Raw genomic sequence first — 22,407 nt, forward strand, 5'->3', positions numbered from 1 at the left:
ACCTTAAAGGCCTCGTATTCTGGGTTGGGGTATTGTTTGAGGTGTTTCACAAGGTTTGTTGTGTTGCGACAACCCCTCACTGTTTTTCCACAAATACTTCAAGTCGCATCTTGGCTGTTTGTGGAGCTAAAATAGGTCCCCGAGTGGCTTCTTCTCCGTTCGGCCATTTCTTCAGTCGGAGTTGAGCGACTGCCGCGCTACACACTTACCCAGGCGGGGAAGAAGACGTAGTAGTAGAGAAACCAAAGCATTTGGGCGTAAATTGACATTACCGCAAGGACATATGGTGTTTTTGTCCCCAGTGTGAACAATGGCGTGCATGCAAAGAGAATGAAAGCTGGGACAATCTGCCCAGGACTACCATGTTCACAAAACAAATGTCAAAATAGCTCCCAGACAGCTTCCCTGTCTGGGAGAGAGCTTCACTCTTCCGTACCTACTCAGCTCTCTCTCTCTGAGGTCTTGCTTACATCACTAAACAAGATGGACGTGCTGCGAAACCACCAAGACGTCTGCACACTCACCGTCTTTGCATCCATTCAGATGACATTTCAAATTGAGATGAGTCGAAAGCAGCAACTCTTTTTTTCTGCCTCAGCCCCAGTGTCATCCTCCAACCAGGGTGAATTGAGAGAAGATTTAGTGGAGGCGCTTTCACCAACACAACCTGCTGGCCAACACAACCCCCCCCCCCCCCCCCCCGCCCCCGCCCCCGTCAACAGCTGCACAAGTCTATAAGCTAAACATCTAACACAGAATTCAGAATTTGAACATCCTTTGCGGCAAGGTTAAAACACATTGATCTAAGCAGGGGAGAGATTCTTTGCTGTTTGGGTTTTAAGCTCTTTATCTGCTCGCCCCCAGGCTTGTCAAAGGACACTAGTGGGATGTTAAGCTTTCACCCCTGCAGCCAGCGCTGAACTTTGAAGTCTTTAAGTGGCCTGTGTCCACATACTGATTTGAAGCTAACAGAATACAGTACTTCTTTGTTGCTGAATGTAAAGTCTGCTGTCCCATATTTAGAAATTCAACAAAACATCCAGCCGTTTTTCTTTAAAGGCTGAACAAGCACGAATTCATGCCGGTCATGAAACCTCAACTCTAAAAGGTATCTTGTGTTTTTCAATTGAACATAATCGACCTTGTAGCTGCTGCAAATGTACCAACATGCATACTAATTAATACCAGAGGGTCCTTGGGCGAAGCACTTTGTGCATTTATTGACAGTTGAAATAATCATATCAAAAAACAAAATATATCTAGTTTTTTGGCTCATTTAATATTACACAGAAATATGCTTTTTTCTTCTTTCTTTTTTTTACTAACATAATAAATGATAACTGATATTGATATTTAGGCAAATTTAACAAGACGAAAATTACATGCAAAGCAAAATGAGCTGCAAGTGAATTGCTCTCAAAAAAATACTGACTGTAATTTTATATAACCAGTGATAAAACGACTGACTGTTGCTCTTTGTGGCCAAAACACAAGGATTGAAAATCTGAACATAAGAACGAACACAAAGCCAGAATGAGTGACTGGCGCCTGGCACCAGTCACTCATTCTGGCTTTGTGTTTGTTCTTATGTTCAGATTTTTTGATATGATTATTTCAACTGTCAATAAATGCACAAAGTGCTTCGACCAAGTACCCACTGGTATTAATTAGTATGCATGTTGGTACATTTGCAGCAGCTACAAGGTCGATTATGTTCAATTGAAAAACGCAAGATACCTTTTAGAGTTGAGGTTTCATGACCGGCATGCATTCGTGCTTGTTCAGCCTCCGAGTGGAGGCTTGTGCCGCGCTGCCTCTGCGGGGTTTCAGAGACATGCTTTTCAGACACACTTATCCTAACAGAATAATGACAGCATTTCAATGTTGTGTTTACAGTTTATCCCACCGGAATGTCTCTCTGCATCATTTTCCTGAGGTGATGCATTTTGTAGGATTTCTAGAATGTAATGCCATTGTTTGGTTAATGAATGTTATTTTCTGGTGGAAAGCATGACATTAGAATATTCAGACGTAAGCGTGAATTAACTTCACATTCACTAACTATAACAACAACAAAAATTACACAAAAGGTTGTCCCTTTTCGAAATGTAAATCTTCCATCATCATCATTATCAAATTATCCATCCCATCGTCTTGCTCTTTAATGCATCGGCTTGGGATCCAGCCACATAGTATGTTCTATTAGCGCAGACTGCAAGACCAGAGAAAGTGAAGCAGAGACAGGGAAGGAATGGGGGGGGGGGGGGGGGGGGGGGGTAGGTAGGGAGGTTACTAATGAATTGTGTTCCAAATAGCTTCTCCGTTGAAGAGTGGGGCTTGGAGAGACAAGTCTGGCTACTAGTGCGCTGATGCCAGGAATATAAGAGTCTGGAAGTCAAAGTCCTGAGTATCCTCCCATGTCCCCCCCATCTGCCCCTGTCTAACAGCCAGGATCCTCAGAACCCCCTTCTCATAGCCAACCTCTCTGCTCCCACAGCTCTCAGGACTGACCTTGCGTGGCCTCAGGGACGCCTCTCCCGCCCTCCTCCTCAAACAGAATCCGTTTCTCGTTTTGTTAATATCCCTCTCCTCGGTCCTCCCCTCTCCTCAAGCCAGTTTCTATCCCCTCAAGTAGCGAGACCCACTTTTGATTTCCCTATAAATCCTGGTTATGAAGCGCGGAAGAGATTTGATCCCATTATTTTACTAGCATAAGGGCAACCAGAGGTGATTCGAAGTCTGGAATGTCCTCAGAGGTACAGACAGAGTAAAAGTGTGGCTCTCTCGTTTCTTTTAAATATGAATGACATGCCATCTGCAAAGGAAACACTGGATCACAGGTTAAAACATTTTGTGAATGTCCTGCACAGAATCTTTCTAATTCTCTAATTTGTTCGCCGACTTGAACAAGAATCTGATCGCATTTATTCTACGTGATAGCAGTATGAAAGCTCTAATTACCTGCTGTCACTGAGACCATTAGCAGGGAGATGCGCGCTATTTTATGGCGATAAAGGTTTGGAAAATACTTCAGGGTTGTGCAACACAGAAAGCCATAATTATATTGATTTCAAATCAATTGCTGATTCAATAATTTGTGCTTGCTGTTGAAGAGGGATACCGTAGACATGACTCTCCAGAACAGAAAATGCAACTCATGTCTTTATCTAATTTGTGATTGCAGATATTTAAACATTATTATGATGACATCATTAAATAGTCCTCAGTTTGGACTTTAGAGCCCAGATCCAGCTGGAGCCCAGGAATGATAGGATGAATGCCACAATGCCTACTTGCATGCCTCCAGCAAGATGATCTTTCTTAATTCAGACACCATGTATGGAAACTTTTCCTGATTCCCAAGTGCAATGAGGGTGATGAGCTAAAACCAGGAGTCTTTATTTCATTTGAAAATAATTAATTAATTCACAACATTTTAAATGCAAATTCCTCACTGTGAAGATTAGCAGACATCCTCAGTCACAGATTTATCATCTAAAAAATCATTATCAGCAAAAATCCTCCTGAATTATGTTCTTGCGTAACTTTTTAGGTTGTCGGCATTAAGCTAATTGAAACAATTTGCAAATTAAACTTTAACTTCAGAGTTTTGACGTGCTGACATTTTCACTGATTGTGTCAGTATTTTTGATGCATGTTTTATTTTATTTATTTATTTTATTTATTTATTCGTTTATTTAACAGGGACAGCGCACATTAATAAACATTTCTGTAAATGTGCCAGAATTAGCCAAAAGGCTATTTTACATCTGTTGTCCCTGGACAGATTCCAAGCCCCCCCAATATATACACACATATGAAATAAAATACAGATATAAAATAACCACATAATTAAAAGCAATATCAAATAAAACAATTTCAAGTACCTGTAAAACATAATGTCTAATAACGTAAAATTTATAAAACAACTAAAACCATAAAACAACAGGTGACGATAAACAACAACAAATAAAACAGCAGTTTCTTTCAGTGGTGACACAACTGTGTGCTAATGAGCCATTCCTTAAATGGTTTAAATTTAAACACATTACAGATCTCTTGATTTCTGACCGTCACTGGGATGGAATTCCACTCATGTGCCGCTTTAAAGGAAAAGGCAGACTGACCAAATTTGCTTTTCCTTAGTGGGATAACACAGTCCCCTCTTGCAGCACCTCTAGGGACTCGATGTGTGGCAGTTCTTACATCCAAAAACTGTCCGAGCGGAGGAGATGTTAACGTGTGATTTTAACTTTTTTTTTTATGTTCTTCTTCATCAGCTGGCCAGGTGAAAAGGCTCTTTGATCTCAAAGGGACATACCTGCTAAATAAAGACTAAATAATCATAATGAATTGAAGCAAAGTCAAATATGCATGCAGCTGAATAAAGCAACACCATCACAAGCAAACCCTCATTTTCATGCGAAAGCTGTTTTTCGGCAACTGTTTTATTTAAATAAATGTACAAACACTTTTAGCAGCATTTGGGAGTAATCAAAAGTACTCATTACACAGAATGACTATATTAACTTTATGCAGTTTGGATTCATCGTGAATATGTGTCTCAACGTTTGACTGCTCCTGCTTATTGTTGGGGAGTTTAAAATGAGTCTCCAGCAAACAATTAGACTGAAAAGACACACTGATCAAAGAGAATGGGAACCCAAGCCACCTCGTCGTGTGGCCTATGCTAGTATAGGGCAAGCTTGGGTTTGATATCCATCTTTCATTCCACCGTCCCTGCTGTTGATCACTCGCACTGTTTCAACTATCCGACTTTGTCGCTTCTCAGCCAAGTCAAGGTGACCACTTCTCTCTCTGCTCCCCTGAACAGCCTTTAGACTACGAGAGCAAGAAAGCCTACACCCTGAAAGTTGAAGCCACCAACATACGCTCTGAGCCAAGCAGCGGCGGGCCCTTCAAGGACACGGCGACAGTCAAGATCGTGGTCGAAGATTCCGATGAGCCTCCGGTTTTTTCCAAACCAGCGTACTCGCTAGAAGTGAATGAAAATGCCCCCATCAACACAGTCATCGGGACGGTCACCGCCAGGGATCCGGACTCTCTTGGGAGCGTCGTCAGGTAAAGACTTCACCGTTTGCGTTTGACCGAACAGAGCAGTGCTGTAATAAAACTTGGAAAAAGCTTTTTAGTGCAGCGTCAAGAAGTGGAGAATAGGTTTAGCAAATTAGCCTTTTCAGTCTATAATGAGTTGCTTTAATAAAAAAAAAAAAAGGTTGACACTGAGGAATGCAATTAAATCTCGGTGCCCGTGACCTTTGGGAACTCTGGCGCTACCATTGGCAGCAAGGAAGCAAGTCAGTGATTGCCCTCGTTTCCACAGATGTACAAAGAAAAGTAGATTATGAGTGTAAAGCAGCACAGCTTTGTTATTCGCTGCATGACCGGTTGAGCTATATTCTCCTCTTGAGAGACTCATTCTGGGAAATACCACAAGGGCACCTTGAAGAGAGGTTATACAGGCAATTTCTCTCTTCCAATCGTGGCATTTCATTAATTCTCCAGCGGCTTGCTCGCCACGTTCCTGGGACAACATTCAACAGGTTGTGTAATTGCATTGTGAGCAGAGAGCAGACAGGGTTCCATAGCTCGGCTGAGACGACGGCGCCGGTCCCTTCTATATATGGCATCGTCGTGTTTCGTGATGAGACTGCCAGGAGGAATTGACCCCTGAGCTTTTTCTTTTTTTGTCACTGCTCTCTTAGTAAAAAGTGTATTTCAAATATAATGATATAGCTCTTGCCTCTCTGTCCTTATTTTCACATCGTATGGCTGATATGTCTGTTTCCTGAGTGCATTGGAGTGAAATAGACAAAGACAACATGCCAGTGCATCTTTTAACATCTTTAGTCCAGTGACTTGTTAAAAATGCACCCTGTTATGATATTAGTATCTCGTTATCTTGTGTACTTCCCTGTTATTTGCCTTCCTCAATGCATCATCATTCGATAAAAAACGTGCTAAATAATGAATGACTGTGGCTGTAAATGGCAGAACCCTGCTGACTTGATGTTGTTAGCATCCGGTCTTGGCACATGTTACATGTTTAGAGAACGCCGTGCTAACTGAGTCCGAAGCTGTCATTTCATGCACCGGGTCATTTGTCTTTTTTTCAGTCTATTTCTTGCTCTCTTTTCTATTCATCTTGAGGTCATTCACTTGCACTCGCCATATTTATTATGCTTTTAATTACCAAATGTACAATTTTGCGATGAATGGCTCTTTGTTCAAGACTGTTAGTCCAAAGAGGAGAAAAGCGCTGTCATATAAGAAAAGCAGAGTCGAGCCTTTTGAAAAGACTCTCAAAAGCTGTTCAAAATGTTAATGCAGCTCTTTTTCCAACGTTCAGTTTTATTCGCCCCGTCTGCAGGGGCGAATAAATGCTGCCAAGTCACGAAAAGGGACTGATTGCTGGAATCAGTAATAAGTGCAACAATGTATGCACTTGTTCTTAACAATTCAATCACAGTGTCATTTTCTTTCAACTCAAATTGCACAGTTTTATCCCCCCCCCCCCCGTAGATATTCAAGATGGGTGTGATCTATCACAGATGACAAGCATTTTCTTTGCAGTGGATGCGATGAAACAAACTATTGTCATTGTGGGCGGAGGGCTAAATGTGATGGATCACCCTCACCGAGCCATTTGATTTTACTCGCTGCTGGGGTTTCTATTAGTGGGAAACTTTACGCTTTGGGCTGATAAAATAATCACAATGTGGAAGACTTTTGTCCTTTCAGATAAGATACCTGACAGAAGTCTGCAGCCTCGATAAAATATACAGGCCTGAAGAAAACAAGTCATTATTGATTAACCTTTTTTCCAGATTGAACAACTCATCTTTTGGTCTGTCAAACATCAGAAAAGTGGCATTTTTAAAAGTTCATTGTTGTTTATTTATTTAATCTGTTCCAGCCATCTAAAAACACAACATGCAATATAGAGAGGAGAGGAGGCGGGGGGGTCAGAACTATCAACTTTATAGTTGACGTCAATAATGGCAACACAACACGGGAGACGTGCAGGAGACGAGTACGGAAGGTGGTGAATACCTGAACTGAGTGTCAACATCTGGAAATTGCTCGTGAAAATTTTACATGCAGGTTTGCTCGTGTCTCGGAACACTCGTATGTCGAGCTATTCCAGTATGTATATATATATATACATACTGGTGTGAAGTGTCTATATAACTTCAAAGGTCAATATATATATATATATTATATATTTCTCGTGGTATTTCAGACACTTCACGCCAGTGTTCTCCATATGTGAAAGTCACTCTTTATCTTTCTGCTGGGGAAGTGATTCATATTTGAAATGATGATTTTGGCTTCCTGTGATGATGAAAGCAGGATCATATAGACGCATTATTGCACTGCATTCCATTTTGCTCTGATGCTCTCTGCTCCTTTCATTTTGTAAATCCAACACATCCCTTTCCTTTACTACAGTGACCCGTTTCCACCTCTCCATATAACATTCCCAAACTCCCTCCCAACTGGGCTGCGGCTGGTTCTGTACAAGCTGGAGCCAAAATGACAAAAAAGAGCCTTTCGTTCACGAGAAAGGAAATATCTAATTTGGCGCTCACACTGGAAGATATCCAATGGTGTGTGCAGAAAGCAGCCGTACGCACCAAAACCATCACACACAGCTGGGGGAGCAGGCACTCCAGCAATCCCAAAAACTCAAAGAAGTTCAAAGAAAGCAGCGCATGCAGCATATGTACTGCTCTCCGACACTAAATTCACAAAGGTAATCAATTATTTATTATTTATTATTTACCATAATAAATGCCCGACTTTAATGCTGTTAGGTTTTGCGCCCGGGCGGCTCGGTGGCGCAGTGGTAAGCACTGTTGCCTCACAGGGAGATGGTCGCGGGTTCGTCTCCGACTTGTGGCCATTCTGTGAGGAGTTTGCATGTTCTCCCCGTGTCTGCGTGGGTTCTCTCCGGGCTCTCCGGCTTCCTCCCACCACCAAAGACATGCAGCCTAGGCTGATTGGTGACACTAAATTGCCCGTAGGTGTGAGTGTGTGTGTGGCTGATTGTCTGTCTCTGTGTTGCCCTGCGATGAACTGGTGGCTTGTCCAGGGTGTCCCCTGCCTCTCGCCCATTGACTGCTGGGATTGGCTCCAGCTTGGCCCGCGACCCGATAACGGATTAAGCGGTTGGGACAATGAATGAGGTTTTGTGCTCTTCGCACTGCTTTAACAGGCAAAAACCTGAAATGAGATTCAAAAGGTCTAAAATGAGTTACGAGGACAAGAAGTGCCTTAAAGTACCATCACTTTGTACAAACAACTTCCAGTAAGGACAATGATGGTGATTAAGAGCTGCTGGTTTCAAAAATGTGTTGGACAGTTGTTGGAACTGCATTTTGCATGATCAGCCCAAGTAACAGACAAAAATCACAATTGCAGTTCGAATTGCAGTCCCCTTTGGTTCATCTGTGTATAAAAGCCTTTGTATAATTGTCCTTTGATTTTTCAACAACAAAAAAGGCGGACAATCAAAACAAAATTCATTCATTCATTCATTCAGTTCAAACCCATTCGATCGAATCGCTGCATGGCACAAAGAATAATGGATCTCCCAAACACGTAGCGCTCACCTCGCTGCTAAAGATTACACATGATCACTCGAGAGCTCCGATCGGAAAAACGCCCATAATGTAAATAGTCATGCATGTATTAAACCTGGGCAGAATAAAAGTTAACATAGCAGGTGATGATGAAAAGTCACACGAAATGTGCCAATAACAGCAAATGGAGCTTGTTGATCTTCACAGCTGAGTTGCAAAATGATGGTGTACGATATGAGCCTCACCGCCCAATAAGTTTAGAAGTCTCCCTTTGAATAACTGGAGAGAGAACAGAACGCAGTCATCAGGGATTGTCCGTGTCTTCAGTCTACCCTGGTGATTGGAGCTGCTCTCCGTTTCTCTCTCCCTCCTCCTGCCGGACCAGACTAACCCAGTCTGAATCACTCAGAGGGAGCGCTCTGGTGGGGGGGCTGCCGTGGCCCCCTGCACTCCGGAGACAAATAACCCCAGAGTTGCGCCTAATGCATCAAGCCAACAGCATTTCAGGTGCACTCCATGAAACGCTCCCTCACCGCTTCAGTCTGGAGCCGGAGCTCATTTTCTACCTGGATAATCGCAAATAAAAAGCAGCGTGACGTCTGACGGTCGCTAAAAGGCTCTATGACATTTACTGCTGGATGTGTGCCTGTGATTCAGTCCCTCATGTTGATGGAGTGATGCTGCTTTGGCTTTTAGACATTGTTGGTTAACATTTGTGTCCTCATTTTTATTTTAATGTTGACTAAAAATGCAGGAACACAGGAATCTTTAAAGACTGGGTGTTTCTGCAATTTAGGAAGGCCTGTTTTTTTAGGACTGAACTATAAGGATTATACTTGTATGTCAAGGTACTACTGTATATATATATTATATGTTCTCTGTCGAGGAAACAAGCACAACAATTTGTTCCATCCTATTCAGGCACTCAATCCCTCAGAGGAATGCACTCACAAACATTTAGTTGTAAGAACCGAGCGCCTGCCGTACACACAATTGATAGACACTCTAACCGACACACAGAAACATTTTATTGGCAGATGCACAAATTTTATATTAGTGCGAGCTGATAAAGAGGCTGCTAATTAAAATGAGGAACGAGGAATATACTGCTCTTGAGTCATTCAGACACAATAGTGTGTCTATATAATGCTACGCTATGATCATAATGACACAATGCAACCTCCGATGGTTAATCTTTTATTGAATTTAACAAAAAGTGCATTACAGTTTTATTAAAGTAGTGCTTGCTGAATATGTTCACATTTCCACAAGCTTTCATTTATTTTAGTGACATTAATAGTTAACAGAGGATTTTTAGCTGATTCTTTGTTTTTCTATTGAGCTGCAGTTTTGCCTTTGAGCTTGTTGTTCTTCGAAAGCAGCTGCACTGCAGCAACATGGAGGTTAGCTAGAAGCAGATGTTAAGGACTGTCAAGGTAAGTCCCTCAGCTCAGTTATGACATGTAGCTCATAAGAAATTATTCTTATTCTTATTATATAATAATTATATAATAATAATATTAATAACAACAATAATAATAATATATTATATTACATTATATAATAATTATATCTAATAATGCTTATAATAATAACAATAGTAATAATAAAAATAATAGTAATAATAATAATCTTAATTATAACTGTCATTATAATACATGTATGTGCTGCAGGTACATTCTGACAGCTGAATTTCCAAATCTAAGAGATCATTCAGTGTCTTCTGCATCTTTCCTGTAACAAATCCTTGAACAGCCATAATGCACCGAAACACAGAGGTGATGGGGGAGTTAGAATGATCCGTTGTAGGCGATGTGACTAACGCGGTCAAAGATTGCCACCTACAGAAAGTGCAACAGAGCGGGTACCCTCGGCACACTGCTTGATTGACGGGTGATCTGTGAGGAACACAGATCCCGCATCAGTGCCCCAAAGAATGGCTAGAATAATGATCGTGTTGATGACATTGCACGCGATCTCCTGCCCCACTCGTGCACTCTGATTAGCGTGTGTGTTTTATAGTGGCGCTGAAAATGTCTGACTGTCTGCTGCATCAGTTGTAAAAATGCTTCGGCGCTTTAAAGGGTTTGGCACAGACTCTCTGTGATGTTTAACTGCCCAATGTTGTTTAAAGGCCTGTGACAAGTATAGCAAAACTGCACACACACACACACATTGCACTCAGGAACAACGTGCACATATAACTCTGGATATTATTATTTTTTATTTGCTTTTAATTCTTTTCACATCGCGCTGTCAGCTTGAGTGACAGGTGGCAGAACATTTCAGGCTCTGTCTCCTCGCTTCCACGCGAGGCTGTCAGAGTTTGACTGGGATCCACTCAGTCTGCGGGAGAGAGGCCGCTCCCAGGTGGCTCGCTGCTGTCTGTCTGTCTTGAAAGTGCTCTGCGTCTGCAGGGCAATAGAGAAAGAGAGAGAGGGGGGGGGGGGGGGGGGTCCTCATGGATCTCTCCCAACCCATCGTATGGAGGATTTTACACCATTTCATCTCAAAAATGGAAATGTCACAGCTCAGTACGTCTCCCCAGCAACTGGAATCTGGGCCAGCGCTTCATTTATTTTATTTTTTACCTTTCTTGTATAAAGCAGAGGTTCTTCTATATATTAATTATTATCGTTATTATTATTTTTCTGGCACTCCTGTACTTTTTCTTCCATCCCTTTGTGTCTCTTCTCTTCTCCCTCTTCTCCCGCCAACAGGTCTGGACAGATAGGAGTGAGCAGGTCTGCTGTGAGACGATTTAAGACCCGGGGTTTCGGGGGATTGGATGTGTGCAGGGCTTATGATGGTTGAGGGATGTCCATGTGGTGCAAAGGTCCACAAAGGCTCGGTTAGGGAAATTGGATTAAGAACAGCGTGAGCATCCAGCTGGATGGAAAGGAAAACATATTTCTTCAGATTATTTGCGAGGGAAAGCAGGATATGATGAGAGCGTGAGAGAAGGAAACGGGAACAGTTTGTCCTAGAGGCACGGAAACTTGTGCGGCAGCCTTGCACGCCATAATTAGCTCATGTGAATCACCACGGCCTTGAGCTCCGGGCACGTAGGTTGTTTGTGACAGTTACACTTAATGGCGAACGGAACGTGTGAAACCGAAGATGACCCGCAATGACAGATTCTTTCTTCGCTCATTTCATGTGGGCTTGCCTCAAGATTTGGCTCCCTGCACGTCACAACATGAAAGAACAATTTCACGGCTTTGAGTGCCATCAGAAATGTCTCTTTTATGTGCATTCTGATTTCACACCCGCGGCTGGAGTGGTATTTTTTTAAAGTCTTGCCAGTGTACTTTTAAGACACAGACAGTCAGTGCGTCGCAGGCAGGGTCATTGAGGGAATAGAATAGAATCAGTTTGCAAATGTGTCTTTTCAAATACTGCACATTTCAAATATTGACCAGGATCTAAAAGTGACGTGTGGGGGGGGGGGGGGGTCGAATTGATCAAACAAATGGTCACACATAACAGGCTCATGGTTGGATCATTCCCTTACACATACTCTGCTGTCTTTACAGGTACTTCATCGATCGACATACAGACCTGGAGCGGCAGTTCGACATCAACGTGGACGACGGGAAGATCACGCTGGCCAAACCGCTGGACCGGGAGTCAGACATGTGGCACAACATCACAGTAACCGCCACGGAAGTCAGTAAGTAGCCTCTCCTGCCTCTGATCGCAGTGAGACGATCTGAGAAGCCGCTGGGAGGCGCGTACAAACGCATCGCCTTCTGAGTGACTCCACGGGTCGTCTCAGTCAAGGGAGCCGCCGATCTGCTAGCACAGAGCGCTCTGCTCAACACGACAATGGCTTGTAAGCCAGTGCGTTTGATCGTTGTTGAGAATAGGGCACAAACAATTAGCGTTTGAATCCACAGAGGCATTAAACGCGATGATTTGCTGAGTTTTGATTGAACTAAACAGCTCAGCAGTCAATTTGCGCAAGTGCAAGAACATTAAGACATATCAAATAAACCGTTTCCAAGACGCGCTCCAGAGTGGAATGCTCCAACGCCAGCATCCATTACAGATTAAAGAACATCTGCGAAACTGCAAAAACTCACTGACTACATGGGAAAATCTTGCCGGCAGAGCTACAAACAGCTCAGGCCATATGTAAGGCTTTTATTTGCATACAGATTGTTTCAGGGAGGCTGCATGTTGTGATAAAGTTTAATGTACCCCTTAAAGCTATTAGAATAGAAACTGACACCGCATGTAACTCCTCTTCTGCACTATCTGCTCCTCCTCTTCTGTTTCCTCCTCTGTCTGCCTCTTTCTTCCAATCAAAGTAAACACACGTTAATTGTCAAAATAAATGAAAGCACGAGTGCTGTCATGATGTTTTGGCCACGCGGCGCAGACTAATCCCGCCGACGTGTAGCCGGCGCATTGGAGGAAGTGAATGTGTCTCGTTTGATAAGCTGGTTTGCCTTGTCATTTCTCGAACTCGTACATTTAAAATGCATTTTCTCATGCCTCTGGGCTAAATAACTGCATTTCAAGATAGCGGCATCTCCGAGAACACCTAACGGGAATTTGCCAAAATAAATGTGGCCTTTTTTGCTGTTCTTGACAAAGGGAAAAGAGAAGCGGGCGTCTTTTCTGGCGTGAAGAAGAATGCCTGTTCCCTGTTCTGACCTGATGCCAATTGCCACCCAAACGGAGGTGCACTCTGCTGCCTCGCGCCAGTTGACATCTAACTAATCAGATTCTATTCCCTGTCTGCTGCTAGAGGAAAGTCACTTTTGTAAGAGGAGGGGGGAGGGGGGGGGGGGGGGGCTGTCGCCTTCTGCCCTAATCCATCTATCAATGTCTATCAGACTGTCAATGCCAATGCTCCTCACTGCTTACCTCTTTTTCAAGACGAGCCATAGATATATATATCTTTTTTTACGTAAATATCCAGTCAAGCTGGAAGTCATTACTTTGCTGCAAATAGAGGCAATATCAATACTTTTATTCTCTTACATTTTAATCTCTAAATCAATGAATGAAACAATAAAATACAAAATTAGCTCTCCTGCCATTGGCTACAGTCACACAGTATTTTTTTTTTGCCTACATACGGTGGTAATTGCTTTTAAAGTTACCATTTGCATCACTGATTAATAAACACAACTGTTCACAGCTCTCAGAAGGGATGGTCAATTACCAGCAGTGAATTATTTGAATCAAAATGTAATCTAATTAAACTGCCTTTTATTGTCTTCTCAGACGTCAGTTACCAATGCCTCATTAATATGCATGTTTTAACCATCATGTTTAAAACATTACGCTGTACAGTGGATTTTCAAAAGCACTTTGAATTGTTTTTTTTATTTTTTTATTCTCCGTAGCTTGGAATCTCATTTTGCATCAGTGACACCAAGTGAAATGTAGATTGATGTGGCTCATCATTATCTATCTGTCATCAGCTCTGGAAATTAAGGGCGAAATAAAGACCGAAAAGAAGGAAATTAAAACTATGTCACACAGTTTACCTGCCATTTCCTGTGTAACCCCCCAAACCACACCGCACACAGTTTTCCATTTGCTCTTTCTTATTTATGTCCTCTTGTCTCTCTTGCTTTTTGATTTCCCTTCTGTATATTAGGAAACCACAGTCAAATATCGAGGGCAATTGTGACTATCCGAGTAATGGACATTAATGACAATGCCCCTGAATTTGCCACAGAATACGAGGCCTTTCTTTGTGAAAATGGAAAACCAGGACAGGTAAGGAAAGAAATGACTCGTTCATCAACCCAGTGATCTATCTCCTGCCTTCTCCCTTCCTCTCTTGTTCTCTCTTCCCCTCTCTAATGATTGGCCACAGTGAATTATAGCATGTTTACTTCACTTTGAAACTATAGAGGTTGGAGTACGGCTTTTTTTTTTTTTTTACCTCGCAACAGCCCTCACTTGACACACTGTGCATGAAGCAAAGGGGAAATGAGAGCAGTCGGGATTGATCAGAGTGGATCATAATTCAAGACTGCCTTTCATGTCTTCATCCAGATGGCATAATGTGTCCCCCAGCCAAAAATTCTGGACATGTAGTTAGCATTCTCATCAATTGCCCTCATTCAAAGGGCCTGCATATATACAATAGGAAGCTTTATTGAAAGGAGAGGAGAAAGGGGAGGGTGACAAAATCTGTCCTGCAAGGCCGGCATTCTAATTTCCAATCAATCACACAGACATGCAGCGAGATAACGCCGTTGGTGACAGATTACCAGATAGATCCAGGAGCCAGAACGTGAGCCAGACTAGACAGATCCTCATCACTAATAATCTCAACATGCCGACATGAATGGGGCATGAATTTCATCAGGTGTGATCAAGCAAGTGTTAGAATGAGACAATCTGTGGTGGCAAAAGCAGCAGTGAAGAGGCTGCCTCTATCGGCTTCCAGCTCTGCTCTTATAGCTCTGCTTCCAACACAGGTGATCCAAACTGTCAGCGCTGTGGACAAAGACGATCCGATGACCGGCCACTACTTTGACTATCGGATACTTCCAGAGATTGCCAACAACCCCAACTTTACCATCAAAAACAACAAAGGTGAGAAGCAAGATCAATTCAACAGAAGTGCTCTGCGGCAGAATTACTTAATTCCTGCAATGGCTTTCCAGTCAAAACTCTCATCCACAGCATTTTAGCCACACTTCAGATGAAATCTGACGCATCAGTGCTGAGCAGATGTGAAACTCGTCTGGACACCAGCTTCGTTTTACTCCCCAGTGTGCTTTGAAGGCAAATGCCTTTGCCTGGTAGTCTTGCAGCTCAATGTAGGGTGACATCGTAAGAGCTGTTGCCGCACGGCAGATGGCATTAAATGTATTTGCTAAATACTGTGATTGGTTTATTTGCCAGTTTTGTCTAACATTATTCCATTCTTTTCCTCCTCTATGGCTCAGACGAGTCTCTATGCATGATGTCATTGTGTAATGCTTTCACCTTGAGGCAAAAAAGAAAATGTCATATGGTACCAGCCTTCTGTTGCGATACACAGGCTGCGGGCTAACAGTGCAGCCGCTCAGTAATGTAGTAAAGACTCCATAAAAAAAGTCAACATCCCATGAAGTAGCCGCCTTTTGACAAGAATAAAATATTATAGTTTTTAAACAGATACATTTGAAGGGGGGGAAATCACATTATTTTATAATCATTAACAATAGTAAAAAATATAAAAATTGCATGTTTGCAGAAATCACATCAGAAAAAGAAAAGTTAAAAGGAAGGGCTTCTCTTTCATCCAACTTTCCTTCATGATGCGGATCTATAAAGGTTTTTTTTTAGTTTTAATAGCTGCTGAAAACGATGGAAGCATCACCTGAAATGCTCCCTCACTCGAACCGCAGTTCTTCACGATCTGGATTTTTGGCACTTCCTGAAACAAAAGTAACACGTGGGTTGAAGTTCAGCTCTGTGCATTGCACACTGCACCAACCACTTGGTTATGCTACTGCAGATCCTGAACAGAGACAAGAGACCCACATCTCCCAGCACTCCAGTGACTATTTCTATCTGAATCGACAGCTGTGGGAGGCACTTCGCTGAAGAGCGTCGGCCTCCTGTGGGCCTCTGTGTGCTGCCTTTGTTTGTGATGATGAGTGTAATTGTAGGGATTGAACACTGAAGAGGTTAGGGGCTGTGCACACCGTGGAAAACGGCTATGACCCACATGAAAGACAGACAGAGGATGCCATTCCACTAATTGAAACAGACATACATTCATCATCCTGCCGAAATAATAAATGCAGTTTTATATAACCGCCAGACACACTAACACACACACACATATATAAAAACAATCTTTGTTGGCGGTATGGTGTCTCCTTCAAGCTCGGGTCCTCTACCAGAGCTCTGGGAGCTTGAGGGTTCTGCAGAGGATTTTAACATTCCCTAAGACTGCGCTCTTCTGGATGGAGATGTTGGACGTTGTTCCTTGTATCTGCTGGAGACATGCTCCCGCTTGGAGGTTCCTGCCCCGATCACTACTGGCACCACTGTTGCATTCACTCCCATCACTTCACATCTTCTCCAGCACTTTCTTCAGCCCTTGGTATTTCTCGAGCTCTTTGTGTTCTATCTTCCTAATGTTGCTTTCGCTACATCACTACATCTATCACTACCGCTGTCTTCTGATTAGGGATCGACCGATTATCGGCCGATATTCTGCATTTTGACACATATCGGCCTTTTTTTTATTAATCAATGTAAAACTGTATTATTTTGGCTCTGACGCACTGACGCCTCTCCGTCTGCAGGTACTACTGTCTTCAGCATTTTCCCACCCACAGCACCATATGATTGGCACGGGTCAAACAGCCAATCAGCAGTGAAGCTGTGCATGTGTGGCGCTTATGGACACAGAACGGTTTGCGAGTGAAGAAACTCCAGAGCACATAATATTGAAATGTATGATAGCAAGAGAAGCCGTCTTACTGAAGAGCGTGCAGAACAACTTTGCTTTTTGCACCACAATCTAATGCTGCTCAATTCGGATTAATAATTGATGTGACTCACATTTCCGTAAAAAAATATATACAGTAGTCCCTTATTTTCCGCGGGGGTTACGTTCTAAAAACAACCCGCAATAAGTGAAATCCGCAATGTAGTAATCTTTAATTTTTTACAATTATTATACATGTACATAAATGTTTTAAGGCTGTAAAACCCCTCACCACACACTTTATACACTTTTAACAGTCAGACATTAATCTAAATAGATTGTTTCAGTATTATAGAATGAAACCAAAGATCAAAACCTTTTCAGAACTAAACATTTGTTTGAGAAATATAAATATATAGTACGTACAGTAAACGTTTTCCTGTTAATAATGTTAAGGCGTGCAGGTCGAGGAAAGAGCCGCTTGGAGTGCAGAAGAACAAATATTCTACTCGTGCTGTCTTTAGCCTCTCATGGGCTTCTTTATTGGATAGCTTAGCACAGCGGAACGGCGGCGGCTACATATATCAACAGGAAGAAACAAAACCTAAAAGGGACGTGACGTTTATGCTCCTACAAAATAAAAGCCTCATTTTACACAGAGAATAAGAGTGCTATAAAACAAACGCTTAACAAATAAATATGATAGCTTTTAGAAATAACGAATTAAATTTTAATGATCAACCTATGAGGTTGAACACATGAGAAATGATTAATAGCGACTCACACGCATTTCACAGTTCCTCCGACCGCGCCCCTTCGTCCTTGCGTTGTTTCAAGGCGCGGTCAAGTGCAAAAAAGAAATCTGAAATTGCAGTAAAAAACTCCGCGAAGCAGCGAAGTCGCGGAAGATGAACCGCATTATATCGAGGGACTACTGTATCTAACTTTGTTTTATTTACTTTATTTAAAATTTCAGGAAGCTATTTATTTGTTGAATTTTTCATCTGACTTTATTAGACATGCTGCTGAGATCCCTGCACTTTGTTACAATTTTCAAACAAAGAGTTGTTGATTATTGTCTAAGATTTAAAAAAAAATCTGTTTAATAAACATGTGCTTAAAGGCTTTTAAACGAAGTTAAGTTTTGCAGTTCCTATTATTACAAATTTTGACGCTAATATTTTCACTGCAAACAACAGTCGGCTCCAAATATCAGTTATCGGCCTCCTTGACTACTAATAATCAGTATCGGTATCGGTCAGTCACTTCTCCCGATGTTTGTCCACCACCACTAAGTCAGGCTGGCTGGACGTCACTAGTGTGTCCCTCTGGATCTGGAAGTCCCACAGGATCCTGGCTCGATTATTCTCGGCCACCTTTGGAGGTGTCCTCCATCCTGACTCTGGGGGTCTCTAGTCCATACTCGATGCAGATGTTCCTGTACACGATGCCCGTTCCAACTACTACCTTAATGACCACCATGATCATCATGTGCAACAACAGCGGATGCTGGTGTTATTGTTTTCTTTCTTTCCTTTTTCTGCTGCAGCTCTAATTTTTACCCAGAAGGGAGGAATTTATTTTTAACAACCCACATTTAGTTTCATTACAGCACAACGGTCCCGTTCAGTCAATCTTATAGAAGCCATTTAAATGGAGAGAGTAAAAGAAAAGTACCTCTAACCTATTTAAGCTCAGACAATACATTTAAACGAATATACATATTCTTGATGTAGGGTGGAAACCGACGCTGTGTTGGAAATAACATCCCAGAGGAAGGCTAGGCTATGCTCTCATTAGCTTCTAGCTATGAGATGACAGTGTTTAGCACTAAACCCAGATGTGCTGCTATTGTCATCTTCTGCCTCTAAATAACGGAGATGCGTTTTGTTCGCACCTTGACTAGAATCAGCAAGTAGACATTCTGAAAACCTACAAACTCACCTGAAGAATGTCTTATTTTTTTAAGAATATTATTCCATATTGCATGACATATTAAATCCTCTCCATATTACAGTTGATGCAATCTATTGCCAATTGACAATTTCAGTGGCAACACAACAGTGCAAGCCCTGTTTTTAACGGGTTTAGCTTTTATTGCCAGTGCACCTGCAGGGCTGTTTGTCAAACACCTGGCCCATCGACTCAAAGGCACCTGGTGCATCGCCAAACACTTATTCTAAGACTTCATTTGGGCGTTGTAATATTACCATTCCGTAGTAATCATAATATTCTACAAACAAACTAGAAGTGACTAATTATTCGGCGCCTGTGTTTCACTTGCAGGCAGACACTTTACCTTTTTCCTCAACAGCAATAGTCAAACAATTTGTTAACAATACTGAGGGTTTCAGTCTGTGCTAAAATAAACATCACTCTTTTACTTCTGCCATTTTCTTTTTCTACTTTCCTTTATTATTAGGCCTTCAGCTACGACTCGTTTGGCATTCATTAATCTAAAGTGCTTGAAGTTCCTTTTCAGACAGTCAGCTACCCAAAGCTTTACTCAAAGGCTGATGACTATAATTTGATTGTACACAGCTTTCAATCAGAATCTAGCAACAGCCCCTTTTATAACGCCCAGCCTTGAAGTGATAATAAAAGAGCATTCTTCTTACCTCAGTGAGTTCATTCTGACTGTAGGTTATCTACATAGCTGCCATTTTCTATGAGACTTCTTCTCTTTGGCTGGGCTGATGTTTCATTCTATTTTTTACCATCAAGAGTATTAGAAAGTGAAAATGACCTGCATGTGAAGACATGCTGATGCTTCACTACGTTAGGATACATGCTTACACATGCACTGCTGAATGATCTAAATACTTTGTTGAAGCATTCATAAGGAAATAAATCTGGGCAGATGTTCACGTCAATTCCAAATCCTTCAAATCAGACAATGCTGTAATTATTTCATCCTCTGAAAAATCTTGTCCTGATTCCAGGGAGCTCCACTTTCCATCTCCCTTTCGTGCGCCCTCAAGCACAGAGCAAAAGGTTAGACTATCAGAAACGATACATTTCACATGCGCTCAGCAGGCTGTGTATTCTTATGGGAATGCAAGTGTTTGATAATGTGAGCAGGGTAAGGAGAGGCAGCTAATGAGCAGACAGCTTCAAGCGAAGTGTCATCAAAGAGCAGCTGGCACCTTTATGGGTCTTACATGTGCCATCCTCCGAGTGCTGCTGTGGTCCTGCCATTTTCTCAGATTCCAAAGGGGGACAGCAAACTTGGGGTCTACCTTCTTATAGAGTTCCCAAAATTGGACTGTTGAGAAAATAGCAGGGTGAGAGAAATCCATCTGTGCCATTGCAATATGAGAGAGAAGAGTGACGATTGATGTGAAATTAGTTTACCCAGACTCTGCGCTCAGCTCACACAGTTTAATGATATATTGCCAATCTGTTACCACAACGAATAATAATGAGTGTTTCTCACGTCCTTGCAACAAAAAATGATCGAGCTTTGCCTCTTTCTAACAGACAACTCAATCAGTGTCCTCGCCAAGCACGACACCTTCCGACGACAGAAACAGGAGATGTACTTTCTGCCAATCATTGTGACTGACAATGGAAACCCGCCCATGAGCAGCACCAACACCTTGACCATCCGAGTGTGTGGGTGCAGCAAGGATGGCATTGTCCAGTCCTGCAATGTGGAGGCCTACGTCTTACCCATTGGCCTCAGCATGGGAGCGCTCATTGCCATCCTGGCCTGCATTATACTGTTATTAGGTGAGGTGTTTTTCTTTTGCATTGTGACATTGTGCTCAAGATGATGAAAATTAATAACCAGGTGATAATCCTCTTATCAAATCTTGACCAAGACGTCTTTGTTTCCCCCTCCCGTTCTTTTAATTTTTCTTTCTGACAGTAATAGTAGTACTATTTGTGACCCTGAGGAGACACAAGAATGAGCCTTTGATCGTAAAGGACGATGAAGATGTGCGGGAGAATATAATTCGCTATGACGACGAAGGAGGCGGCGAGGAGGACACAGAGGCATTCGACATTGCGACGCTTCAGAACCCCGATGGCATCAATGGCTATCTACCACGCAAGGACATCAAGCCCGACCTGCAGTTCATGCCCCGGGCGGGTCAACACTCTGGTCCGAACGGCGTGGACGTGGATGAATTCATCAACGTACGACTCCACGAGGCAGACAATGATCCCACAGCACCGCCTTATGACTCCATCCAGATCTACGGCTACGAGGGCCGGGGATCCATGGCTGGCTCCCTCAGCTCACTGGAGACGGCGTCGTCAGACTCAGACCAGAACTATGACTACCTTAGGGAGTGGGGGCCGAGATTCAGAAGACTTGGGGAGCTCTACTCTGTGGGGGAGAGCGATTGTGAGACCTGACCTTTGATTTAGTAGAAAATAGACCTTTCTGATTTTCTCCCTCTCTCTCTCCACATAATTGTGTATTAAATGCTAGCAGGTCTGTTGGCTTTTAGAAACAGAAAAAGAACAAAACCTTTTTTGTATTTTCTTAGAGTGAGGCGCAGCAGCCGTCGTCCACTACATCAAGCGCATTGTAAGTGTTCAGCCAGACAACGTCTTTATTAGGACATCTATGATTCTTGTAGAGTGTATCTTAGATTCCGTTGTGGAGTATCTAGCAGTGTTTTGGGTGTTAGTCATTCGATGTGACTGCCGGTAGCAGGGAAAACCCTGGAATTGCTGGAAGTTGCCAGAAGAAAGGAATAATAAATATGATTGGGTTCTCTGAAGTCTAAGTGGACGCTATGCTCCGTGCTCCATGGACAGGAAGCCGGATTTCAGAAACGACAGAAGGTTGTTTGTTTCATGTCTTCTTGAACCGCCCAGCTGATCGGCGATCTGAAACAAAATGTGAAAAAAGCAATATATGGTCTACATTACAGTGATGAATGTAAAGTATGATTTGAACAAAAGCAAAAAAAGACAAACTAGTATTGGCTTTAAGGTGAATTTGTTATCATTTGATATCCTCTCTGGTGGCCACATTTATAAAACTCTCTTAAGCCTCGGATGGCTTGCTTTATACAGATATTTGTATTTACATGCTACAGGTGTGAGTGGCAAAGTGTTCCTCGCCTATAAAAGACTGAAGTGAAGACAAAAAAGAGAAATGTAGAAACTCTGAGGCCTTCTTTTTACAGAAGCAACATTAAAATACAATTGTAATCTCCTGTTTTTTGATGAGACGTGTTGATTATTCATTATCGTTCAATGAGTTTTTTGTATTTCTGTTATTCAATATTTCTTTTACCGTGCTGACAATTTGAAGTGGGCGTTGTTGATATGATTTCACATTGAGCTGGTTTTTTTTACAACTACTTGAACATTAATAAAAGTCAATCCATATTATGAATTTATTGCAGTTCATAATAAAGACGATGAAATAAGCAGGCA

At 42.3% G+C, this 22,407-nt stretch overlaps 1 protein-coding gene across 1 annotated transcript in view; it reads left to right on the forward strand.

Annotated features, from left to right (window-relative positions):
• The window catches only part of cdh8 (cadherin 8), a 94,892-nt gene extending 73,520 nt beyond the window's left edge, over positions 1-21,372 (forward strand). Inside the window, exons 6-11 of the mRNA XM_068741867.1 lie at positions 4,835-5,082; positions 12,143-12,279; positions 14,224-14,345; positions 15,056-15,173; positions 20,488-20,739; positions 20,879-21,372. Coding sequence (XP_068597968.1) covers positions 4,835-5,082; positions 12,143-12,279; positions 14,224-14,345; positions 15,056-15,173; positions 20,488-20,739; positions 20,879-21,372 — 1,371 coding nt within the window. The remainder of the gene's footprint in view (positions 1-4,834; positions 5,083-12,142; positions 12,280-14,223; positions 14,346-15,055; positions 15,174-20,487; positions 20,740-20,878) is intronic.
• Positions 21,373-22,407: the final 1,035 nt, after the last annotated feature.

This window comes from Brachionichthys hirsutus, chromosome 1, assembly GCF_040956055.1.
Source record: "Brachionichthys hirsutus isolate HB-005 chromosome 1, CSIRO-AGI_Bhir_v1, whole genome shotgun sequence".
NCBI lineage: Eukaryota > Metazoa > Chordata > Actinopteri > Lophiiformes > Brachionichthyidae > Brachionichthys > Brachionichthys hirsutus.